The 20840-nt window shown below is 49.1% G+C and overlaps 1 protein-coding gene across 1 annotated transcript in view; it reads right to left on the reverse strand.

The window, feature by feature from the left end:
* Positions 1–15591: 15591 nt before the first annotated feature.
* The window catches only part of RSPO4 (R-spondin 4), a 37275-nt gene continuing 32026 nt past the window's right edge, over positions 15592–20840 (reverse strand). The window contains exons 2-5 of the mRNA XM_033095397.1: positions 20346–20534; positions 19500–19640; positions 17952–18137; positions 15592–15797 (exon numbers count right to left, since the gene is read on the reverse strand). Of these exons, the coding sequence (XP_032951288.1) occupies positions 15694–15797; positions 17952–18137; positions 19500–19640; positions 20346–20534 (620 nt within the window). The 3' untranslated portion in view covers positions 15592–15693. The remainder of the gene's footprint in view (positions 15798–17951; positions 18138–19499; positions 19641–20345; positions 20535–20840) is intronic.

The following is a 20840-nucleotide window of genomic DNA, read 5'->3' on the forward strand; positions in this document are numbered from 1 at the left end:
CTATTCTTCCCCCTTTCCCTTCCTTTCTCCTCACTTGCCTCCACCCTGCCCTGTCCATACACGGGCCTTGCTCTGCTCTTGGCCAAGGCTTTGGAGGCCTTTTATTATCCAGTGGGGGCCTGGCCTCCCTGTGACAGGGGAGGAAAGAAAACAATACACACAGCCACACGCTGCGCACACACTCACAGACTCAAACACAGGCAAACACTAAACCCCCAATGCTGCCCGCTTCCGAAAACCAAAAGCAACTGAATTCTCTCTTCCTGTCTCTGTCTCTCTGTCTCTCTCCAAACCCACCCCCCACAAGGCTGGGATCTCAAATTTCAGCCCCCCCCACACCTCCCCCATCTCTTCCTCCTCCACCTTCCCCCTCTGGTTCCATGTTAGCACTTGGAACACAAGTGAAGTGACCCCCAGAGAGAGCAAAGGAGGAGGGCAGAGAGGTGAGGCTGGGGAGGAAGCAGCCAGTCCAGTCTATTTCAGGAAACAGAGAAAACCCTTGCAAGGCCAGGGAAATAGGCACTGTGGCCTTCTCCCTTGGGGCCTGGGGGGGGATGTTGTGCCCTGGGCGGGAGGGGGGGGGGGCCTGGCTTAGTTGCTCTGACAGTAATGAGAGGTTGTTCTGTCCTGGAGCAGATTGTTTTGGGGCTACCTTTGGCTGGAGTGGGGAGACAGATGTTGGGGAGAAGAGCTTGGGGTGCAGCCCTGGAATCAGAGGTTCTGGCTCTAAATCCTCAGCTGATGGCAAGTGGGAGGAAGTGGGTTGGGCTGCAGGCCCAGCCTGGTGGCTGAGCTCTTCTCCTTCTGCAGTTCCAGGGCCAGCACCTCCAGGCTTCTTCTTTCCTGGAAGAACTGATCTTCTTACTGCTGGGAGCAAAGGCAGGGAAAACGGATCATTCCTGGAGAGTCACTTGGTGATTTGGAGCTCTTCAGTATTTGGATCCAAAGAAGAGGATTAAGTCAGCAGTCTGAGTCTCACACTGCTGGCCAATCTCCAGAACCCAGCACTTCCCCAGACCCCCCTTTCAGGTCGCTGCATTTTAACACCCAGGGTGATAAACAAGGATTGCAAGCTGGGCAGCTGAAAGCACAGCCAGAGCCTCTTGTATTGCGCTGTTCACATCCCTGAGGACATGACCTGGGCGTCTTCGGGGCCACTGATGGCAACATGGTGAGGTCCTGGTAGGAAGCTCTCGGGCTGCTGACAACCCTAGCGGTGATCCATCAGTGTCCCCAAAAGGTTGAGGGGTGAATCTGTGGAGCAAGAATCATCGTGTCCTCATGAGACTTTCCACTCAGGGTAACAGTCTGTCAATTGTTCCCTATGCCCACTTTTCACCACCCCAAACCCAGAGACCATAAGGGACCCAAGGCTGAGTTTTGAAGTCACTCGTGACCCAGGCCTAGCGATTAAGCGCCCTGGTACTGAATCTTGATTTCACTTTAGTAGGTGAGACTCAGTTTTCTCATCTATAAAATGGAGAGAACAGTCCCTCATTAGTAAGGTGCGAGGGAGGGTCTTCTTGTTACCAGAGCTGTGTAGTAAGGTACCCCAACACTTAGTGGTTTAAGACAAAGACAACACCTGTTTTACTCATAAATGTGCAATTTTGGCCAGGTTCAGTAGGCACGGCTTGACTCAGCCCCATTTGACGTCAGCTGGAGCAGCTTGCAGGATAGAGCCCAGACCATCCAAAAGTTCATCCATTCACATATCTGAGACCTCTGCTGGGCTGTCAGCCAGACCGGCTACATGCAGCCTCTTCATGTGACCGTGCCTTCCTCATGGCATGGTGGCTGCATTCCAAGGGCGAGCATCTCCAGAAAGACCAGCAGAAGGCAAATGACCCTTTATGACCTAGCCTCAGGAATCACGCAGGGTCAACTAGTCTACGTTCTATTTATAGAGACAGTCACAAAGTCCCACCCAAGTTCAAGGGGAGGAAGAACACACTACCTTTTGATGGGGAATGGCACTTTCAGAGTCCAGAGTGTTAACCATTGCACAATGGAACCGGGATGGCAGCTTCAGAAGAGCATGTGGGATGGGAAATATTGTTAGGAAATACACCCACCATAGGAGGGAAGGATGAGAAAATGCCATTTAAGTATTTAGCATGTAAGTGCTCAATAGTTAGTAGCTGTTATTATTATTATCCACATTCTTAAGAAAGATTTAGCATCTCTGCATAAAAATGTCCTAGAGGCCCTCCAATAGCGAAAGGTGCAGCAGGAAGAGGGGTTGTTTCCATTGGGGCTGCCAGAGAAATTGTCCCAGAGACACTCTGGGACGTGTTCAACATCACCCAGCCTATAAGCACCCCATGAGTTCTCAGCCAGGCACGCCTTGGATACAGCTGCCTCTGCTGTTAGCAACACTTGTTGCTCTTTCCTCGGGGTATCCACCTTGGCCTCAGTTTCCCCTCTGAACAATGGGAATAGCCCAGCTGTGCCGCTCCAGAGGCGCGGAGAGAATGTGCCCTCTGCTGTGCTACTCAGCCTGGGCCACCAGCCACATCCGTCCTTTTTCAGGCCCGGGGAGCTCAGTTGCCTCTGAGCCAGCATCTGGCACTCATTTCAGGACGTGAAGAATGAACCTGCCAGGTCGAGGGACAGATCTATTTTGGAACCTGGGACTCCCACGGAGGCGCAGAGGAGCCTGTGACCCAGAGAACCGATAGGCCCCTCTGTATTTTGTTTGTTTTTATTAAACAAGCACAGCATGTCCCTCATAGAAAAGTCAGAAAAACATATTAGCAAGAGAGAGAAAAATAAATATTGCCTGTGTTCTCACCAGCCGTAAGCAAAATCCACAGCTACATTTTGGAGTGTTTTCCTCCCAATTGCTTGCCTCTCTATATAGATGCATATACTATTGGTTGCGTTTTCTAGCAAAAAAACAAAACCAACCAAACAAACAAAAAACCAAAAGCACATTCTCTAAACTGTTTAAAATTTTTTTTACTTATTTTGGATTTATCTTTTGAAAAAAGAAATCAGAAAAGTGCACAGAATAACATAATATAACCCTATATACCCATCACTCCAACACGAGCACATGTCAACATTTTGCAAATTTGTCCTGGGTTTTTAAAGAAATGAAATATGATTAGCGGTAAAGTTGGCGTCCCTCATCTCCTCCTTCCCAGTCTCATTTTCTCTCCCTCGCTGACCAGAGGCCCATATATATCCATAAATAAAGCACATTATTTTTGTTTTCAACACTTAAATATATGTTCCTAAGCTGTAAGCAATGTACTGCTTGCACAGTATGCTTTCCAGATCTATCCAAATTCCGTACGCAGATCTTGCGATGAGCATTTTCTTGTCACTGCTGTGCAGCGTTGCCTCATACACCCCTCTTTATTTATCCAGTCCCCGGCGGACGGTGGACATTTGTGTCGATTCAATTCTATCATTCCTAACAAGGCTGCTGTGGCTGTCTTATGCACGTGCCCTGTGTTCATGATCAGAGGTTTCTCTAGGGTGCTAAGAAAGGAGTGTTCCTCCTGGCACGTGGAGGATACGGAGTGCCAGCCCGAGGAGACTACCAAGCAGTGCTTCCCAGCGGCCAGTTACGGCCCACCATCAGGGCCCGAGCGGTTCCTTCGCTCTGCCTTCCAGCCAGCCGGCCCTTAGCATTGTCAGGCTTTACTTTTGTGGCAATTTGGTGGCTGTGAAACGGTGCACGTATTTTATAGCCTGTTTTTCCTATTTAACACTCTATTATGAACTACTTTCCTCAGCAGGAGATTCTTGCCTAAGCACATTTCACGGTGGCATAAGCCACCGCTGGGGCGCTGCTGAGATTTTCTTAACTGACTTGCTGTTGTTGGACACTGGGCTTTGTTTTTGTGGCAAATTGCAAAACTGACCAGGAAAGAAGACAGGGATCTCAGCCCAAATCTCAGCCCAAATTTACCTCTACCCTTCCACCTGATCTCTCTCTCTCTTTCTCTGCACACGTGGAGGCTGGATTCCTTGGGAGAATGAGTCCCAAGCTTGAGTCCACAGGCCTTTGGAATGACATGGCACATTCCTGGATCCTGAAAAGGCTGTGGCAGAACAGAGGAAAGGAACAGAAAGCCCTGAGAGTCAAGGCCTTCACAGACCTTGCCCTACCTCTAACTTGCTGTGTGACCTGGGGCTGGTCGCTGTCCATCTCTGGGCCTCCCTTTTCCCTCCGTTTGAGAAGGGGGATGGTCTGACTCCATTGTTTTCCAGCTGTCTGTTTTTGGGCAAGTTATTTAACCTCCCTGTGCCTCAGTTTTCTCATCTGCACAATGGGGATGGCCCAGTCCCCAGGGTTATGGTGAGGATTAAAATGTACAGTGACTGGAGCTCAGTAACTGCTAAGAATTACTGTTGTTACTATAATTTTACCATTCGATTGCTATTGTTATTGCTGCCTTTAGCATTAATGAGATCCTTTCCGAGGTCCCTTCCAGCTTTCAGATTGGCCTGGTTGTTGCCTCCACCCCTCTGCCAGTATCGCGGGACATGTTCACCTACCTCCTGTGCTCTGCCCTTGAGCTCCCTTCCACAAGATGGACCCCACTTTCCCTTCCTGCTCCAGCTTTGCAGCTTTCCTTGCCCCACTCCCTTCTGTAGGAGCTCAAGCTTTCATCCCCTGAAAAAGATCGTTTCCACCCAGAGAAGTCAGGACCAGAAATCATCCCTGAGAGCTAAATGGCGGATTTGTTTTTGGGATCCTGGAGGGAGCAGGAAGGAGTGAGGGAGGAAGTGGAGCCTTAAGCATTTGCTACCTCTAAGAGGACAGGTCTTCATCATATCCCAGGGGACAGGGTTCCCCCATGTTCTTTGTGCTTCTCTGCCCACCCTGGCTCCTGGCCCACCCTCCCAGCTCTTCTCCCTCAGTCCTGTCCCAGCCCCACTGGAGAGCAGCAACTAGGGCTGTTCTCTTCTTGCCCCACTTGATTAAAATGCAGAAGGTGTCTCTGTCCAAAAAATGTAGCTAGGCCCTAATTGCTCCCAGCCTTGTTGGCTGAGTGTCCATGGCTGCTGGCTGCCCTCATCCAACACTGGACGGGACTCAGGGACGAGGGAGCAGAGGCCAGAGTGGATCACAAACCAGACTTCAGACTCCTGGTGCAGTGCTCAGGCTGTGCAGGAAACATTGTGAGTGGAGGGTGGGGTGGGTGGCCCGTTGATCACTCCCTGGGCTTCATCTGTTTCTTCATGCAGTTTCTTCATCTGCACCATGGAGATGATAATAGAAGATTTCATGCTTAGAACAGTGCCTGGCCCACTGTAAGCACTTGATAAATTCTCCATAAGACTAGCCCTCAGGCTCCCACTGTTCCCTCAGCTCAGCTTTCCCTCCTGACACTGCTCTCAATCAGACACTTGAAGCCACAGTCCAGGGAAGGGTCCCCCAACTGCCCCCTTCAGAGCTCTACCCTGGCACCAGGCAGTCACGGGCTCACAAGTCCTTTATTAGTTTCAGGTGAGCCCCCTCCATGTGCTAGGCACAGCACTGCATGCTGCTCTCTCTTTTCTCATTCTGATAAAACAACCATTGACTCAGTGACAGAAAATCTGGAAGGATACAAAGCAAAGAGTTAAAATTGTGTTCAGCCTCCTTGCTGCCCCTCCCCCGGCTCTCTACACACAGACAGCTCCCAGGATGCTCCTGCACTAGTGGCCCCATAGCTCCCTTTGTTCTCTGTACAATGGGGTCTGGCCGAGCCCCATCAGCTCCTGAGCCCTGCCTCAGGCTTTTTCGTCACTGCATAGTTTATCAGCACAGTGGCTGGGCCACCCTGTCCGTGGAGCCAGGCCCTTGATGGACCTCTGGGCTGAAGCCCAGTTCTTTTATTCTAACAGAACTGTAGGAAAGGCCCTTGTGTGTGTCTCTTTGTCCACAGGGGCACCATTTCTCTAAGACGGATCCCTGGACATGAGGCTGATGGATGGCACATGCTTTGTGTGCGAGGGTACCGTCAAATCTCATCTCCCCAGCAGGCTGTTCTAGACCTGCACACTCACTGCTCCTAGCCATGTGTCAGGGCCCCTGTTACCGCGACTCCTCCACCCTGGCAGTCTCCAGCCTGCTTTCCTCTCCTGTTTTCCTGTTCCATTCAAGATGATTAGAGGGCCAAGTATTATCTCATAGCGATGCTGTTGGTGCTTGTCTCTCAGTCAACCAATATTGGCTAAGATCCGTGTTCATTTCTGTCTCAGGGGTCACTGTCACAGTCACCTGCAGGAATCAGAGATCAGTGGGGAAGAAGTTCAGGTCCACAGAGGTGGTGCAGGGAGAGCTTTGGAGTCAGGGTTCTGGAGCTAGGTGGCCTGGGTTCAAATCCTGCTATGCCCCTTGCTGGCTGTGTGACTTTGGGCAAATTACTCAACATCACTGAGCCTCAGCGAGGTCATCAGAAAACCCAAGCTACTTGGAGCATCTAGCTCAGATGGCTACTGTGAAGTTTGGATGAGTTAGTATATGCTCAGTGCTTCAAACAGTGCTGGGCACATTAGCTGCTGGCATGCGTACGTGGGCACCTACGTTACAGTAATGAGAAGGGGTGGGATATCAGGAGACAGCTAGTAATAGCTATTGTTTATTCAACACTGACTTGCCGAGTGCTTTGTATGAACTGGCTTATTTAATCCTTATAACTAGGGGAACCTAAATATCCAGGAGGTAAAGGGACACGCTGGCCTAGATTTTAGAGCTGTTCCCCACCCATGTGCTGTTGTTCAGGTCTCAGTGGGAAGGATGGTTGGTGTGAGGGTGGCCTGGTCCGGCCGGGAAATGGGAATTCCAGGGCTGCATCCTGGTCCAGAGCATGAGCCTTGATGAGGAACAGATGTACACAGAGTCAGGGCTCCCACCCACCCTTTCTCCGCAGTCTGGGGTGGCGGGTTGGCGATAGCTTCCAGATGGGTTTGGCTCTGAGCGGTACCTTAAGTTACTCAATCTGGGTCCCTGCGGGGGCAGGACTGAAGGCCTCCTTCCTGGCTCTCAACCCCTCTGACCCTAGTAGATACCTGAGAAGGTATCTGGGTTTGGGCCAGGTGACCTTGGGAATGTCAGCCTTGCTCAGAACCTCAGTTTCCTCATCTGAAAAACAGGCATTCTCCATCAAGCTGGCCTGGCAGAGCTGTTGTATGTCGGGAAACCTGAGGAGGAACATGAGAGGATCTTCCAAACTGTGGAGGGCTGTGCACACAGGACACAATCTCCCAGACCAGGCGCCAGCCCCTGAGGAAGTAGAACTTTTTTGGTTTTATTTATTTGTTTGTTTATTTATTTATTTATTTATTATTATTTTTTAAAATTTATTGGGGTGACAATTGTTAGTAAAATTTTTTGTTTGTTTTTAATTTTCTCTTTTTACTTATTTTCTGAATGTATAATAGATTCATAGCACAAAATCTCATAGGTACAAAAGGGGAGATGGTGAAAGTGAGTCTCTCTCCCACTCCTGTCCTCCAGACACCCAGAGCCTCCCTTCCCTGAGGCAACCCTTTTCACCAATTTCTTGTAAATCTTTCCAGAGTTATTTTATGCACATTCAAGGAAATCCACACAGGAATTTTTTACCCGGTGATGGCAAACTTCACCCACTATTCTGCACTGTCCTTTTGTTATTTAACAACACACTTTAGAGATCTTTCTACATCACTCCCTAAAAGGCGCCTCATTCTTTTTGACGCAGGAACAAGATGACATTCAAAACATTGCAGAGCTGTCCACATGGACACTGACCAATCAGAATGGATCCCGGCAGTGCACAACCCCTACAGTTGCTCGATTTGGATGGCTGGCACTCTGCGTCTGCGCAGTGTTTTCATTGTATGGATGTGCCAACAGGTACTCAACCAGTCTTCAAGTGATGGTGCTTAGGCTGTTTCTAATACCTTACTTTTTCAGTCAAGGTTGCAATGAATATTCATTTTGTATGTATGTGGGGGGACATAAGTAGGATAATTTTCTAGAGGTGAAATTGCATTGTACATTAATATGTAAAAAACTATTTCAACCCATACCTCACACCATATACAAAAATTAACTTGAAATGAACCATAGATCTAAGCATCAAACCTAAACCTGCAAAACATCCAGACAAAAACATAGGAGAAAATCTTTGTGACGTTGGGTCAGGCAAGAGTTTTTTAGACAAGACACAAAAGGTATGAACCATAAAAGAAAATAAATAATAAATTTGACTTCTTCAGAATTAAAAACTTCTCTATTAATAACACTGCTAAGAAGATGAAAAGACAAGGCATAGATTGGGAGAAAATATGCCCCAATACTTGCATCCAGAATATACTTGCAATACTTGCATCCAGAATATACAGAGGGTGCCAAAAAGATGTATACGCATTTTAAGAAAGGAAAAAACTGTATTAAAATTACGCTGATGGTAACCACTTTGAGCACCTCTTGTAATTGCAGATGTCAAATGTGACTTGTATTCATCTTTTGTTATCGGTATATATTGAGTATTACAATTTTAATACAAGTTTTTCCTTTCTTAAAATGTGTACACATTTTTTGGCACCCTCTGTATATAAAGAACTTTCACAATTCAATAATAAGAAAACAAATAATCCAATAAAAATGGACAAAAGATTTAAAAAGATATTTTGCTAAAATATAGATATAGATGGCCAATAAGCACGTGAAAATATACTCAATGTTATCTGTAAAAGCAAATTAAAGCTAATAAGTGAGATACCACTTATTAAATTGGCTAAAGTTTAAAATAACTGATAATACCAAGTGCTGGTGAGAGGACATAGCAACTGAAGCTGGGGAAAACAATTTGACAAATTTTTATAAAATTAAATGTATACTTACCATATGACCTAGCAATCCTACTCCTAGGTATTTACCCAAGAGAAGTGAAAATTGTGAAAAAACTGTACACAAATGTTTACAGCAGCTTTTCTCATAATCATCAAAAACTGGAAACAACTGTCCTCCAACAGGTGAATGGATAAACAATGGATATTATTCAGCAATAGAAAAATGAACTCTTGATACACACAAAAATTTGGAGGAATCTCAAAGGCATGATGTGGAGTGAAAAAGCCAGACTACAAAAGCTACATACTATATATTCCCACTTACGTGATGTTCTGGAAGAGGCAAAGCCACATGGCAGAAAGCAACTCATTAGGGTTTGTCGGGGGGCTTGGGGGTGGTGGTGGGGTAGAGATGGGACAAGATCAACGGCCAGGAGGCATGAAAATTTTCTGGGGTGACGGAACTGTTCTAGATCATGATTGTGGTGGTAGTAACCCCACTGTATCTGTTTGTCAAAATGCAATGAACTTTACATCTCAAATGGATAAATTTTATTTACTGTAGTAAATTATATTTCAATAAACCTGATATTTAAGAAAACCATACATGTGTTGGTAAATTTGATAGCTATTTCCAAATATCCACAGAGATAGAGATTGTACTAGTTTATTTATTCACCCTCATCGTGTGAGCGCAGGTCTTTGAAGGGTGATTAAGGAGTGGGAAGTGGGGTTTGGATGACCAGACAGGAGGCTGTTTCCTGGGGCCTTGGGGCAATGGCTGGAGCCTGATCCGCTGCAGCCTGAGGATGGCACGGGCAGTGGCTGCTGCTCGCCAGGTAACACAGATATCACTCCTACCCAGAGCCGCTTTGGGGTCATTCATTCATCCATTTAACGGCGACTAGGTACCCCCCTTGTGGCTGACAGAGACTGTGTACTGGGGTCCAGATATGAGTCACACCCAGACCTTACCCTCATGGAGCCCCCAGTTTAGGGGCGAGATAGACATACCGAGTCAGGGACAACACAGGCCTGTTGGTGCAGAGCTGATGGGAGAGGCACCTTGCCTACCCCGGGGGTTGTCAGGGAAGGCTTCCAGGAGGAGGCAGAGTAAGAGCTGAAACCTGTAAGCTGATCAAATTAATCAGATCTTCTACAGACACTCAGGCTGTTTTCAGTTTTTTGTAATCACGCAGGCTGCAGAGAACAGATGTGCACCATGTACACCTGTGAGTTTGCACATGGATGAGGCTAGTTAGAGGATGAATCCCTAGAAGTAGATTGCTGGGTCATGGGACATGCGCACTGTAATTTTGATTGATATTGTCAACTAGTCTTCTGCAGAGGTTGAGCTGTGTCCCTCTTTCCCTAGGAAGGTAGGGAGAGAGCACCAGCTCACCTACAGTCTTGCCAAAGCCCTGTGGTTTCAAAATTTGGCTCCTTGCCAATCAGATAGGTGAAAAATGTTAGTTCTGTGTGACTTTATTGTCATTTAATTTGAGCGGGGTTGACCATGTTTTCCTCTGTGTAAGAGCCACTTGGAGTTCCTTTTCCAGATGCTGAGCAGAAAGACACAGTGGAGCTCTGGGCGCATTTCCTCCACAGGTTACTCTTCTTCCTGGGCTGCATGGGATGTGCCCCATGGACGTGCGCCGTGGGCACCTGTACATGGAGTAGCCGCCTGGGGGAGGGCAAAGTTTTCAGTTCCCATTCCACTACTTACTTTCTGAGCCTCAGATTCGTCATCTGTGAAAAGTAGGAATAATAACAAAATCCACTTCTGAGGGCTCTGGGAAAGAAGGATTTAAGTTTTTAATGTTAAATCCCTGACATAATTCCTGGATAATTCCTGGCTCAGATTTAGTGCTTGAGAAATGTTGGTTTAGTGAATAAATGAAATATACATAATAATAAAAGCTATTATCGAGCACTTACTGTGTATGTAAACCATTTCTCATGTATTCACTTACTTAAATCTCACAGTGACATCATGAGGCATACTCTTATTATTCCCTTTTACAGATGAAGAAACTGAGGCACGGGAAACTGAAGAAACGTACAGGATCTTGCCTAAGGGCACATAGCTGATCAGCGGTGGAGGTGGGATTTGTGGCCTTGCTGTCTGGCTCTTACCTGCCTCAATTCCCTGCCCCTCCACCGTAGCAGTGCCACTATCAACCCCTATACACCCCTGTTCCAGTTGTCTATTGCTGCAAAACAAACCTTTCCAACCTTAGTGGCGTGAAGCAACAACCATTTATTATGCTCATGGGTCTGAGGATCAGGAGTTCAGACAGGGCGGAGTGGGCTAACTTATCTCTGCTGGGGCCTTAGCTGGGAAGACGCTATAGCTGGCAGCTGGAGCAGCTGGGACTGGAGGACCCGCTTCCAAGATGGCTTCTTCAGTTCCAGGTCTGGTTGGATGATCTATTCTGCCTTTGTGCGTAGCAGGTTGAATGAAAGACTATAGGTGAGGAAGGGAGTCATGGAGGGTTGGGGAACCAACAGTCCCCAGAGGCAAGTCCCTGTGTTCTAGGATCTGGCAGCCCAGGAGGCTTGGGAATGCTGGAGTGGGCACCCTCATGAGTAGCTTTTCCAGGCCTTTGCAAATGCTGTGTCCTGTAGCCGGAAACCCGCCCCTCTCATCTCATTGACTCATCCTCATTCTTCAGTTGTCAGCTTAGTTATCTGGTCCTAGAAGAGGATCTCCCACCCTCCAGGCTGTTTCTCCTCCTAGATCCCGTCCTCTGTAGAAGGCCTTTTCACACCATCGTAATTGACTTGTGTCTAGACTGGAAAGCTCAAGTGACAAGGCCTGGGTCTTTATCACCAGCACCCAGCACAATACCAGGCACACAGCAGCCACTTGTGTATATTTAGTGAATGGATGGGTAATTGAAATAGATGAATTTTGAATGACTTTAGCTTGAGCCTCTTCTATTAAGAGCTTGCAGGGTTTCTGTGAGGGCGGCAGGAGATGAGGATGTGAAAATGTTCTCACATAAAAGGAAGTCAGCAAAATGGGACTTATGATCTATATCGAGGAGAGTTAAGCAAAGGAAATGAAATACTGCCTCTAAAGCATTTAGCACTGTCTGGCACATAGTAGGTGCTCAATATATATAAGACGTTATTATTAATAATCATGATCATGATTACTATTGTTATTTTTTATTATAAAAACGCACATTTCCTGAGTCAGGAGGATGGTTTGAAATTTTCCTACAAGTGAAAATGGAGAAATATAGTGCTCCACGAGTCCTGAGGGCTGCCCCCCCCCCCCACCTCCGTGTCTGGATGTCTTGGCAGGAGGTCAGGAACAGTCATGATTACTGGCTGTGGAATGTTGGGCTTGGGTCTTCCTCTGAATGCCACTCAGTCAAGCCACCATCGCAATTTTTGTCCCTTAGCTTGAGGCAGCCTCCTCGACCCTTCCTAGGTCCTGCTAGGTAGGAGAGAAAAGCGGTAAATTCCTGTCGTTCAGAAAAGCGCCCCGCTTAACAATCTGAGCTGCTGCCCTGTTGCTGGTTGGGTGGCGCCCTCTAGTGCAAGAGGTGGGAACTACAGACAGGGCCACGGTGTCTGACTGGGATGGATGGAGGCCGAGTGAGCGCAGTGGGTGGGGAAACGGGTGCTGAGGGGACCCTGGTGTGGCCCCGTTGGGGTGCGGGCGGAAGAAGTTTGTTAGGAACCCCTCAGCTCCGGCCAAGCCTTTGTTCTCTCCCACTGGAATAGCATCGGAGGGGCCGGCAGCTAGAACCTCCCTGTGGGCTCTGCCCACTGCCCTCTCCGGCTGGGTGCCCCGGGCCAGTTTCTGGGCTTCTCTATGAGCTTCGCCTGTAAGGGGCAGTTAATAGGATGCTCTCCTTTCCAGTAAAACGCCTCAATCTTCAGGAGAACGTGGGAGAGGCTGGGATTGGAAAGGATTATGAGCTGGAGGGGAGGGAATGTCTGAGCTCGGAAGGTTACAGGAAGGGCCTAGGCCCGGAAGAGACTCTATTTCCTAAAAAATAACCTTGTCCACAGACCACAGTTGGAGACAGAGGACTAGTTCACCTGAGGGAAAGAACATGGTCAGGGGAATGCCAGACGGGAAGCTGCCACAACTGTCCTGGTCGCTTAGAATTGTGGAATTTAGAAACTTCAGCATCCTAGCACTTGAATCTTATCAGAAAACTATGTAGAATCTATACATATATAGATTCTATATATATATGTATAGATTCTACATATGTGAATATATGTATATAGTCTACACAGTTTTCTGATGTATATGTATGTGTGTGTATATATATAAATATAAATATAAAGATTTGTCAAACTGTAAAATCAGATTGCTGAGTCTTGAGGTCAGAATCAGCATAGCAACCTCCTTAAATTTAGAGCCCAGCACTCTGGGGCTGGAGGCCACCTGAGAGCCGCCTTCTCCACTGAGCTTGTCCTGGAAGGAGTGAGCTCTCACAGTTTGTTTTTAAACTTGTTCACATTTATTAAGTCTGAGGTGGGGCCCTGAAATCTGAATTTTTAAAAAGGCACCACAGAGGATGCTGTTGGCCTACTCAGATTTGGGCAGTGGATTCAATCCAATCATACCTTCTCTTCTTCTATCAAATGGGGAAACTGAGGCCCAGAAAGAGAAAATGATCCGGCCTTGACCCCACAGACTGCGGATAACAGGCTGGGACTCGAACCTGTGCCTTTCAATGATGAGGTCCCTCTCAGCAGCAGCCCAGGGTGTTTCAATGGTTCTATGGGATTGTTCCACTTCCTAGGTGTCCCTGGCCCCTCAGACATGCCATACAGAACAGGGATGGGTTCCTGGGGCACTTCTGTGCTCATGGGGCTGAGAGTCACTGGGGGTGGGGGGAGCACAGTGTTGTTCTCTTCTGTCTCTGGCAGAGCCCCCTTCTTGAGAGGGGCCTGGAGGGGCTGACATACCCTGGCCCTCTCCGCCCTGAGCATTCCAGTGCAAACCACCCACATGGTTTAGATTTGGCTACTCTAAACTCATCAGCATCATGGTTTTGTAACACCCGTTGGACGCCCAAGAAGCATTTGCAAGTTTCTTTTTTCTCTTCCCTTTATTAAAAAAAAAAAAAAAAAAAGTTGAGGTCTTGAAATAACAACAGGGCATTTCAGAGGCACAAACTTTTGCAGAATAGAAGCTGGTGGTCTGGCCAGGCAAGGAGGGGCTCTAGCTGTCCTCACAGAGGTGAGAGGGGGAAGTGAAAGTGAGGGTGGGCCTTGAGGGGCCAGGGGATCCCCATGTGCCTGGCGGAGGGACGCCTGAGGCCAGACACTCTCTTGGGGTGGAGGAGTGATATTTCATCACTTTAGCTTGCCCCAGACTGCTGACACCACTTTCTCCAGCCACCCCGAGCCCCTCAGGACTCAGATTCTTCCTGCTCCTAACTGCTGAACCCTCTGAGTTCAGGCCAGCCAGTAATACCAATGCAAATCAGGAGCGCTGCTTCCTGGGGATTTGGGGATACAAAGGAGGAGGAGGTATCCTGATGATGGAATGACAGCCAGTGACGACAAACCTACTTCTAAGCTGGTCTAGCCTGAGACTCCTCCCACTTCTTTCTGCCTGGCATGTGAGGTATCACAGTGAAACACAAATGCTCAGGGTGTCAGTGGTGGTATGGGTAATGGGGAATCTTCTCTTGCTCCGGACCCAACAACTTCCTCTATCGCCTCCCCAAAGCCCCCCAAAGTCTCCTCTCAGCTGTGGACATGTTGAGCAGGGCAACTAACAGGTTGAAGGCACAACATTTGGGTTCCCTCTGTGACCTCAGACAATTCCCTTCCTTCTCAGGCCTCAGTTGCCCCATGGGTACAATGGGCAGGAGGCTCCAGGGTGAGGAACAGAGTGGTCTGGATAATCTCCAAGCTCCTTTCAGCTCTGATGGCCTCTTCTGGGCTGAGCCAGTTGTCCCAGGGATGGTAGCCCCACCTGCTGCAGCATTTGGGTCCCCAAAGGACATGGAAGTACAGTCAGCTTGGGAAGAGGGAGGATGCTGAAGGAGCACTGATGGGGTATAGCAGGCAGATTCCAGGGGGGCAGACTCAGCTGCCACAGGGGCACAGGGCTGGCTGTCCAGCCAGAGGCCCCAGCATGGCTCCCCCATGGCCCGCTGGGCACCGGGTGGCCCCAGAGCCTCTTCCGGAGGCTTCTTAGGGGAGCTGGTGCCGAGGGCTGTGGAAATGGCCTCCAGGTACAGGCCAGAGCAGGAGGCGCTGGCAGCCCTGGGGTCTGGGTCTCCTCTGGCGCAGAAGCAGGGCTCCCAGGACTCAATCATCCTGCCTGTGCTGTGGCCTGGGTCCCACCCTTGGACACCCCTTCTCTGCAAAGGTGGGGTCAGGACAAGGTCAGGGAAAGGCTTAGAAAAAGATGTTTGCTGTGTAGATAGAAAGAGTGGCTTGGGGGCGGGTGGGTGGGCAGGGAACAGGCATTTGGTCTGTCAAAGTGTGTGTGTGTGTGTGTGTGTGTGTGTGTGTGTGTGAAAGAGAGAGAGAGCGAGAGCGAGAGCGAGAAAAAGAGAGAGAGAGAGAGAGAGAGAGAGAGAGAGAGAGAGAGAGAGAGAGAGACAAGGATACAATGAAGAACAGGAAGCAAAACAGGAAGAAAGGAAAAGAAAGGAAAACAGGTAAAAGGAAAGTGAAAAAGAAGAAAAAGGAAGAGGGAAGGAGGAGAGGAGAAAAGGAGGAATGAGGGGGAAATAGAGATAGAAGAAATACAGGAAATAAGGAGAAAAAAGGTAGATTGACACAGAAAAAAGAGAGAAGAGGTGGGGGAGAAAGATAAAAGGAAAGAAAAGCAGCAGCAACAAGAAAGCGAAGGGATGAGGAAGAAAGCAAGCCGGCTTGGCAGAGGGTGGACATGGCTGCAGGCCAGCCCCGGGCTCCTTAGGCCTGTGGCCTGCCAGGCCTCATGTCCAACTTTCGGTCCAGCTTTCTGTCCTTGCGCGGGCGCCGGTCTCTCCGGCCCTTCTTCTGGCTGGGGTTTCTCTCTGCAGCAAGAGCATAGGGCGTTGTTTGTGAGGCCAGTTGGGCCCTGGGATGTCCCTCAATCCTGTGTCAGCCCTCAGGTGAGGACAGCACGTGGGGGACAGGGTGAGGGGCTGCCTGAGTGGCCCTTGCCAGCTTTGAAGGTGGGAATATGGGATGAGTGGCTTTGGGTCCCCATCCCTTCTATGCCGGCCTGATGTCTGTCCATCCACCCACCCACCCACCCACCCACCTACTTTCCCATCCACCCACCCATCCATGTAGCCGACAAATGTTAACTGAGCACCTGCTATGTGCCAGGGCCTGTTCTAGACACTAGTGAGGCACCCTGAACAAGGCATACAAAGAGCTTGCTCTCACTGGAGGTCATGGACACTAAACAAGCAAACACAAGAATGGCACCATCGTTGCAGAAAGATGTAAGTGCTATGTTGTGATGTGATGGAAAGTGACTCTTGGTAGGGGAAAGCTTTTGGAAGACCTCTCTCAGGAGGAGACATTTGAGCTGAGACCTGGATGGGCGAGGAGCCCACAGTAGGGTTGTTGTGAGAATTAAAGGAGTTGTGAATACGAAGCACTTAGCACAGTGCCCAGCACATGGCAAGTGCTTTATGAATGTTTGCTGCTGCTTCTGCTGTCTTTGTTCTTGTTGTTATTATGATTATTATCTGGGGGAAGAGCTTTCCTCCCTCAAGCCTCCATAGCCAATCAGCTACCAGCTCTCAGAAGCCAGGAGAGGTGTGGCCACAGTAACAAATGTCATAGAGAACTGTCTGTCTGGGTGCTTCCCTGGGTCTGGGCTCTCTTAGTGTCTCTGGTCCCATCTCAATCTCACCCTCTGTCCCCGACTGCCCACCATGACTCCCAGAGTCCCCTATCTCTGATATTTATACTTCCAACCAACCCACATACCACAAGTCCTTCTGAAACCAGAGGTGTCCCTGGGTTCACATCCCAGATCCACCCTATCCCAACTGTGTGGCTCGGGTCACCTGGTTCCAGGTTCCTCACCCTTAAGCACGACTTTAGATTCCTTTTTGTTCATAGACCTGCATGTGAATTCCAGGTCCACACTTCCCTAGCTGTGTGAGACTTGGGCAAGTAACTTAACCTCTCTGGGCCTCAATTGCCTTGCCTGTAAAACGAGAATAATAACAATACTTACTTCATTGTGTCATTGTGCAAATTAAATGACTTCGTGAGTGTGGAGAATTAGCACAGTGCCCGGCACACAGTCAACACACAGCTAGTGGTGGCTAATTCCATATTGGCTAATACTACTCACCATTCACATCTTACTTACCACACTCTGTGGCCTCTCTGTTTTACACCAGCGGTTCTTAAGAGCCCCTAGGGGTAGTTTGGAAATCTGCATGGGGATCTTGGTTGTCACGAAGAAGGGGACCTCAGCGGCATTCAGTGGACAGGGATCGGGGCTGATCCCTGTCCTACAAAGAAGAGTTGTCCCCATTCCATCCAGTTCTCGCATAGCTAAGAAATCTGCTTTGCTCGGAGCAGAACTCCCTCTTGCGTGTGAATGCCAATGGTTTTGGAACACTTGTCCCATTCACTGACTAGTCTAGGGCTGCCAGTGTGGTGTCAATCAAGAGGTCAGACAGTTTTGTTGACATGACTAAGAGTGGGCCAGCATTAGGGAAATTGTGTCTCTAGTGGCAATGCGGCTATGCAGTTGAACCCTGACCTCGGCCATCTCTGTCACTGTGATTCTACTTCCCTGAGTATTGTCTGGGGTGTTGGGCCTGAGCGCTGCCAGAATGAAATTTCTTTTGTTTCTCTTTTATATGATGGTTAGGGCACGATGCTGATTTTTAAAAAATGACCTGTGCACGTAGGTTACATGATGCATGAATTTTATTTCAGAGTAGTAAAGAGGGCATTCCTTTGATTGAAAGTGTTGAGATCCCCTGATGTAAAGGGCAAGCTCGATCTGCCTACCCATCTGGGACTGACCCCAGCAAGGAAGACCCTCCTTTGAAAGGACCGCAGGGACGGCAGCACTTAACCCACGTGAAGGTATTGCTAAGGGACTTTCAGGCAGCCGTACATGTACTCTTTGTGGGGCCAGTGTCCTGAGGAGACTCAAAGTAACCCATGGGCCCTGCCCACTATAGCCCTGCATGCCTGGCGGTGCTTACCTCCTGGGCAGGGCCTCTGGATAGGACATTTCCTGGACTCGAACAGCACCTGGCAGGTTGCTCCTTCCTCCTGCCTGGCCCGACTGGCCTCTCGTAGCCGGGTCTCCAGGCCCCAGGCGAAGCCGCAGGTCTTCCCGTTGTGTGTGCAGGGGCTCCAGCTTCCCCAGGGGCCCAGCTCACACTCCTCTGTGGGGTGGAGGGAGAGACAGACAGATGACACATGGGCTCAATTGGCAGGGAGTGTCCTTCAGATCGAAGGGCATGGTCTGAGGGGTTCAGTTCCCTGAAGGCTCCATCTCTACATAAAGGGGACTCACAGGCTATACAAGGAGCAGAGGGATGACATTTAAATTGCTACTTATGAGAGCCTGGGTTGAGGACTATTCTAAAGCATGCACAGGCTGCTGTGGGCCAGAAGCCAGAGGGACCAACTATTTGGCTTTAAAGGCGTGGAGGTGACACAGCAGCTAATGGGAGAGAGAAGAGCTCATTGGAGCTGGAAGGACACACTTCCAGGCAGGCGTGCATAGCCTTGGGGAAGGGCAAACTAAGTTTAAGGGACAGAGCCGCTAGAGTGGGGGCAGGGTAAAGGTCTGGGAGGGGAGGGGCAGGAGAAGAGGCCAGAAAGTTGGCTGAATAGCCCTCAGGAAGTGCCTGGCACTTTATTTACTAGCAGATGTTCTAGTAAATATTTCTTGGTGAATAAATGAGCAGATTAGATTGGATGTAGGATGAGAGAGAAGTCACCAGTGATGTCCATGTCTCCGGCGTGGCCAGCATGGGTTGTGGAGCTGGTTATTGATAGATGAAGCACCAGTCTGGGGGTGGGGAGGGAGGGATGGAGGCATCCAGGGGGCAGGTGGGGATGTGGTCTACTGCTCAGGGAGGGATTTGGCCAAGGACAGTGAGTCAGGATCCATCAGCTTTTGGAATGACCATGAACATGAGCCCAGAGAGAATGTGTGAGCAGAGATTCACGCTTCAGGTGAGCACACTGAGAAAAGGAGCAGTGAGAAAGCATAGTGACAGCTGATATGACATGTATAATAACGGCATGTATTGAGCACTTACTGTGTGCTAGTCACTGTATTAAGTACTTTAAATCATATTAATCAATTTAATCCTCATAACAACCTTCCCCCATGAGGTAGGTTCTATGTTCTATGTAATTTTTTTTTAACGTTTGGAGAAAGTGAGGCGCAGAGAGCTCAAATAACTTGCCCAAGTTCACTAATGGGTACATTTAAGAGCCAGGATTTGAACCCAGGTCTGTTTTATCCCCAAATCAGTCCTCTTCTGTACTCAGCTGCCTCCCTTGGTAATAATAATGACGCCGTGTTGGTAGTAATAGAAATCATAATAACGGTGCTTACAATGGTTCTAGCATATCGAACGATTCTTATGTGTACCTGACATGGTGGTGTTAAGCCTCTGACACTCTACCACGTGACACTCTACTGTGATTTCTTCCAGGTGTCCTGACACCCCTCACCAGCCCCTTTTCCTGGGAGGGAGGGAAAGGGGCGGGGCGAGGAGGCCCTCACTCACCCTGGCACTCCTGTGTGCTCTGCTGGGCTGCAGTGCCCGGTGGGCAGGTGGGCAGACACTTTCCCTTGTACAGGTAAAACCGCCTCTTGCACTGGATGCAGAAGTCCTGGCTGAAGCAGCTCTCGCACGTAGCCCCACATTCTGTAATAGAGCCAGGGCCACCCCCAGTGAGGGCAGGTGCCCAGGGAGGGGGCCCTCTGGGACTGCCTGAGGTGGGACGGTCTCTGAGCAGCCCCAGGCTCTGTAGCACTGGGGTCAGGATTTAGTGCTTCCTTTGAAGCCCAAACTTGTTCAAGGTCAAACGAGGCTGCATTCAAGAACTCCCTTCTCATTTGAATTGAGGCTCAGTGGGGGCAGGTGACATGTCCAAGGTAACAAGGCTGTATGGATTTAAAGCTCAGGATTCACTTTCTTATTTGAGCTGAGGTTCAGAAAGGGCAAGTGACTTGCCTAAAGTCACACAGCAAATCTGGGCTGGGCATGAGGGCTTCCTGCTCCATTTCCATCAAGGCTCAAAGATGGCCATAATTTGTCCCAGGTCACAACAAAAAATAGACTTAGGAGTTAGGACTCCTTTTCCTATTTAAGCTAGGCTCAGAGAGGGTGAGTAACATGCCCACGGCCACACAGCAAACTAGGGCAGACATGAAGGTTCCTTGTTGACACTAGAGGAGGCACTGACTTGCCTAGGGCTTCAGAACCAGGCTGAAACCAAGCAAGAATATGAGTCTGGGTTTAGGCATACCCTTATTTTCCCTGTGACTGTGTTTGGGGTAAGAGGTAGGATGGGGGTCACAGGTGCCCAGGAGCCCAACACTAGCACAAGACAAGGGAGGAGCCACGTACTTTTGCACCTGTTGACCTCCTGGCCACGGACGCCGAAATAGCCGGGGGGACAGTCATGCACACACTTGCCGTACTGACGGATACCTTCTCGGCGGATGAACAGGAAGAGCTTCTGCTGGCAGGTGGAGCAGCCATTTTCCTCTGAGCAGATGACACAGCCTGTGCAGTTGCCCCCCAGACCAGTGCCCACTGCCAGCGAGACCAGAGTGGAGGATGGGGGAAAGGGAGAGAGAGATGGTCAAACTACATGTGTGAGCAGGTCAGACTGTCTCATTGGGATATTTACTGAGTACATGGCCACCAGACAAATGACTACATTTCCCAGCTTCCCTTGCAATTAGATATGGTAATGTGACCAAAATCTGGCCAAGGGGTATAAGGTAAAGCAGTGTGTACAACCTCTAGAAAATTGCCTTAAAGGGCAGGTGTGTGCCCTTTGCCATTCCCTCATCTTTCCTGTTGGGTGGAATGTGAACATGATGGCAGGAGCATAAG

The sequence above is a fragment of the Rhinolophus ferrumequinum genome, chromosome 23 (assembly GCF_004115265.2).
Source record: "Rhinolophus ferrumequinum isolate MPI-CBG mRhiFer1 chromosome 23, mRhiFer1_v1.p, whole genome shotgun sequence".
Taxonomy (NCBI): domain Eukaryota; kingdom Metazoa; phylum Chordata; class Mammalia; order Chiroptera; family Rhinolophidae; genus Rhinolophus; species Rhinolophus ferrumequinum.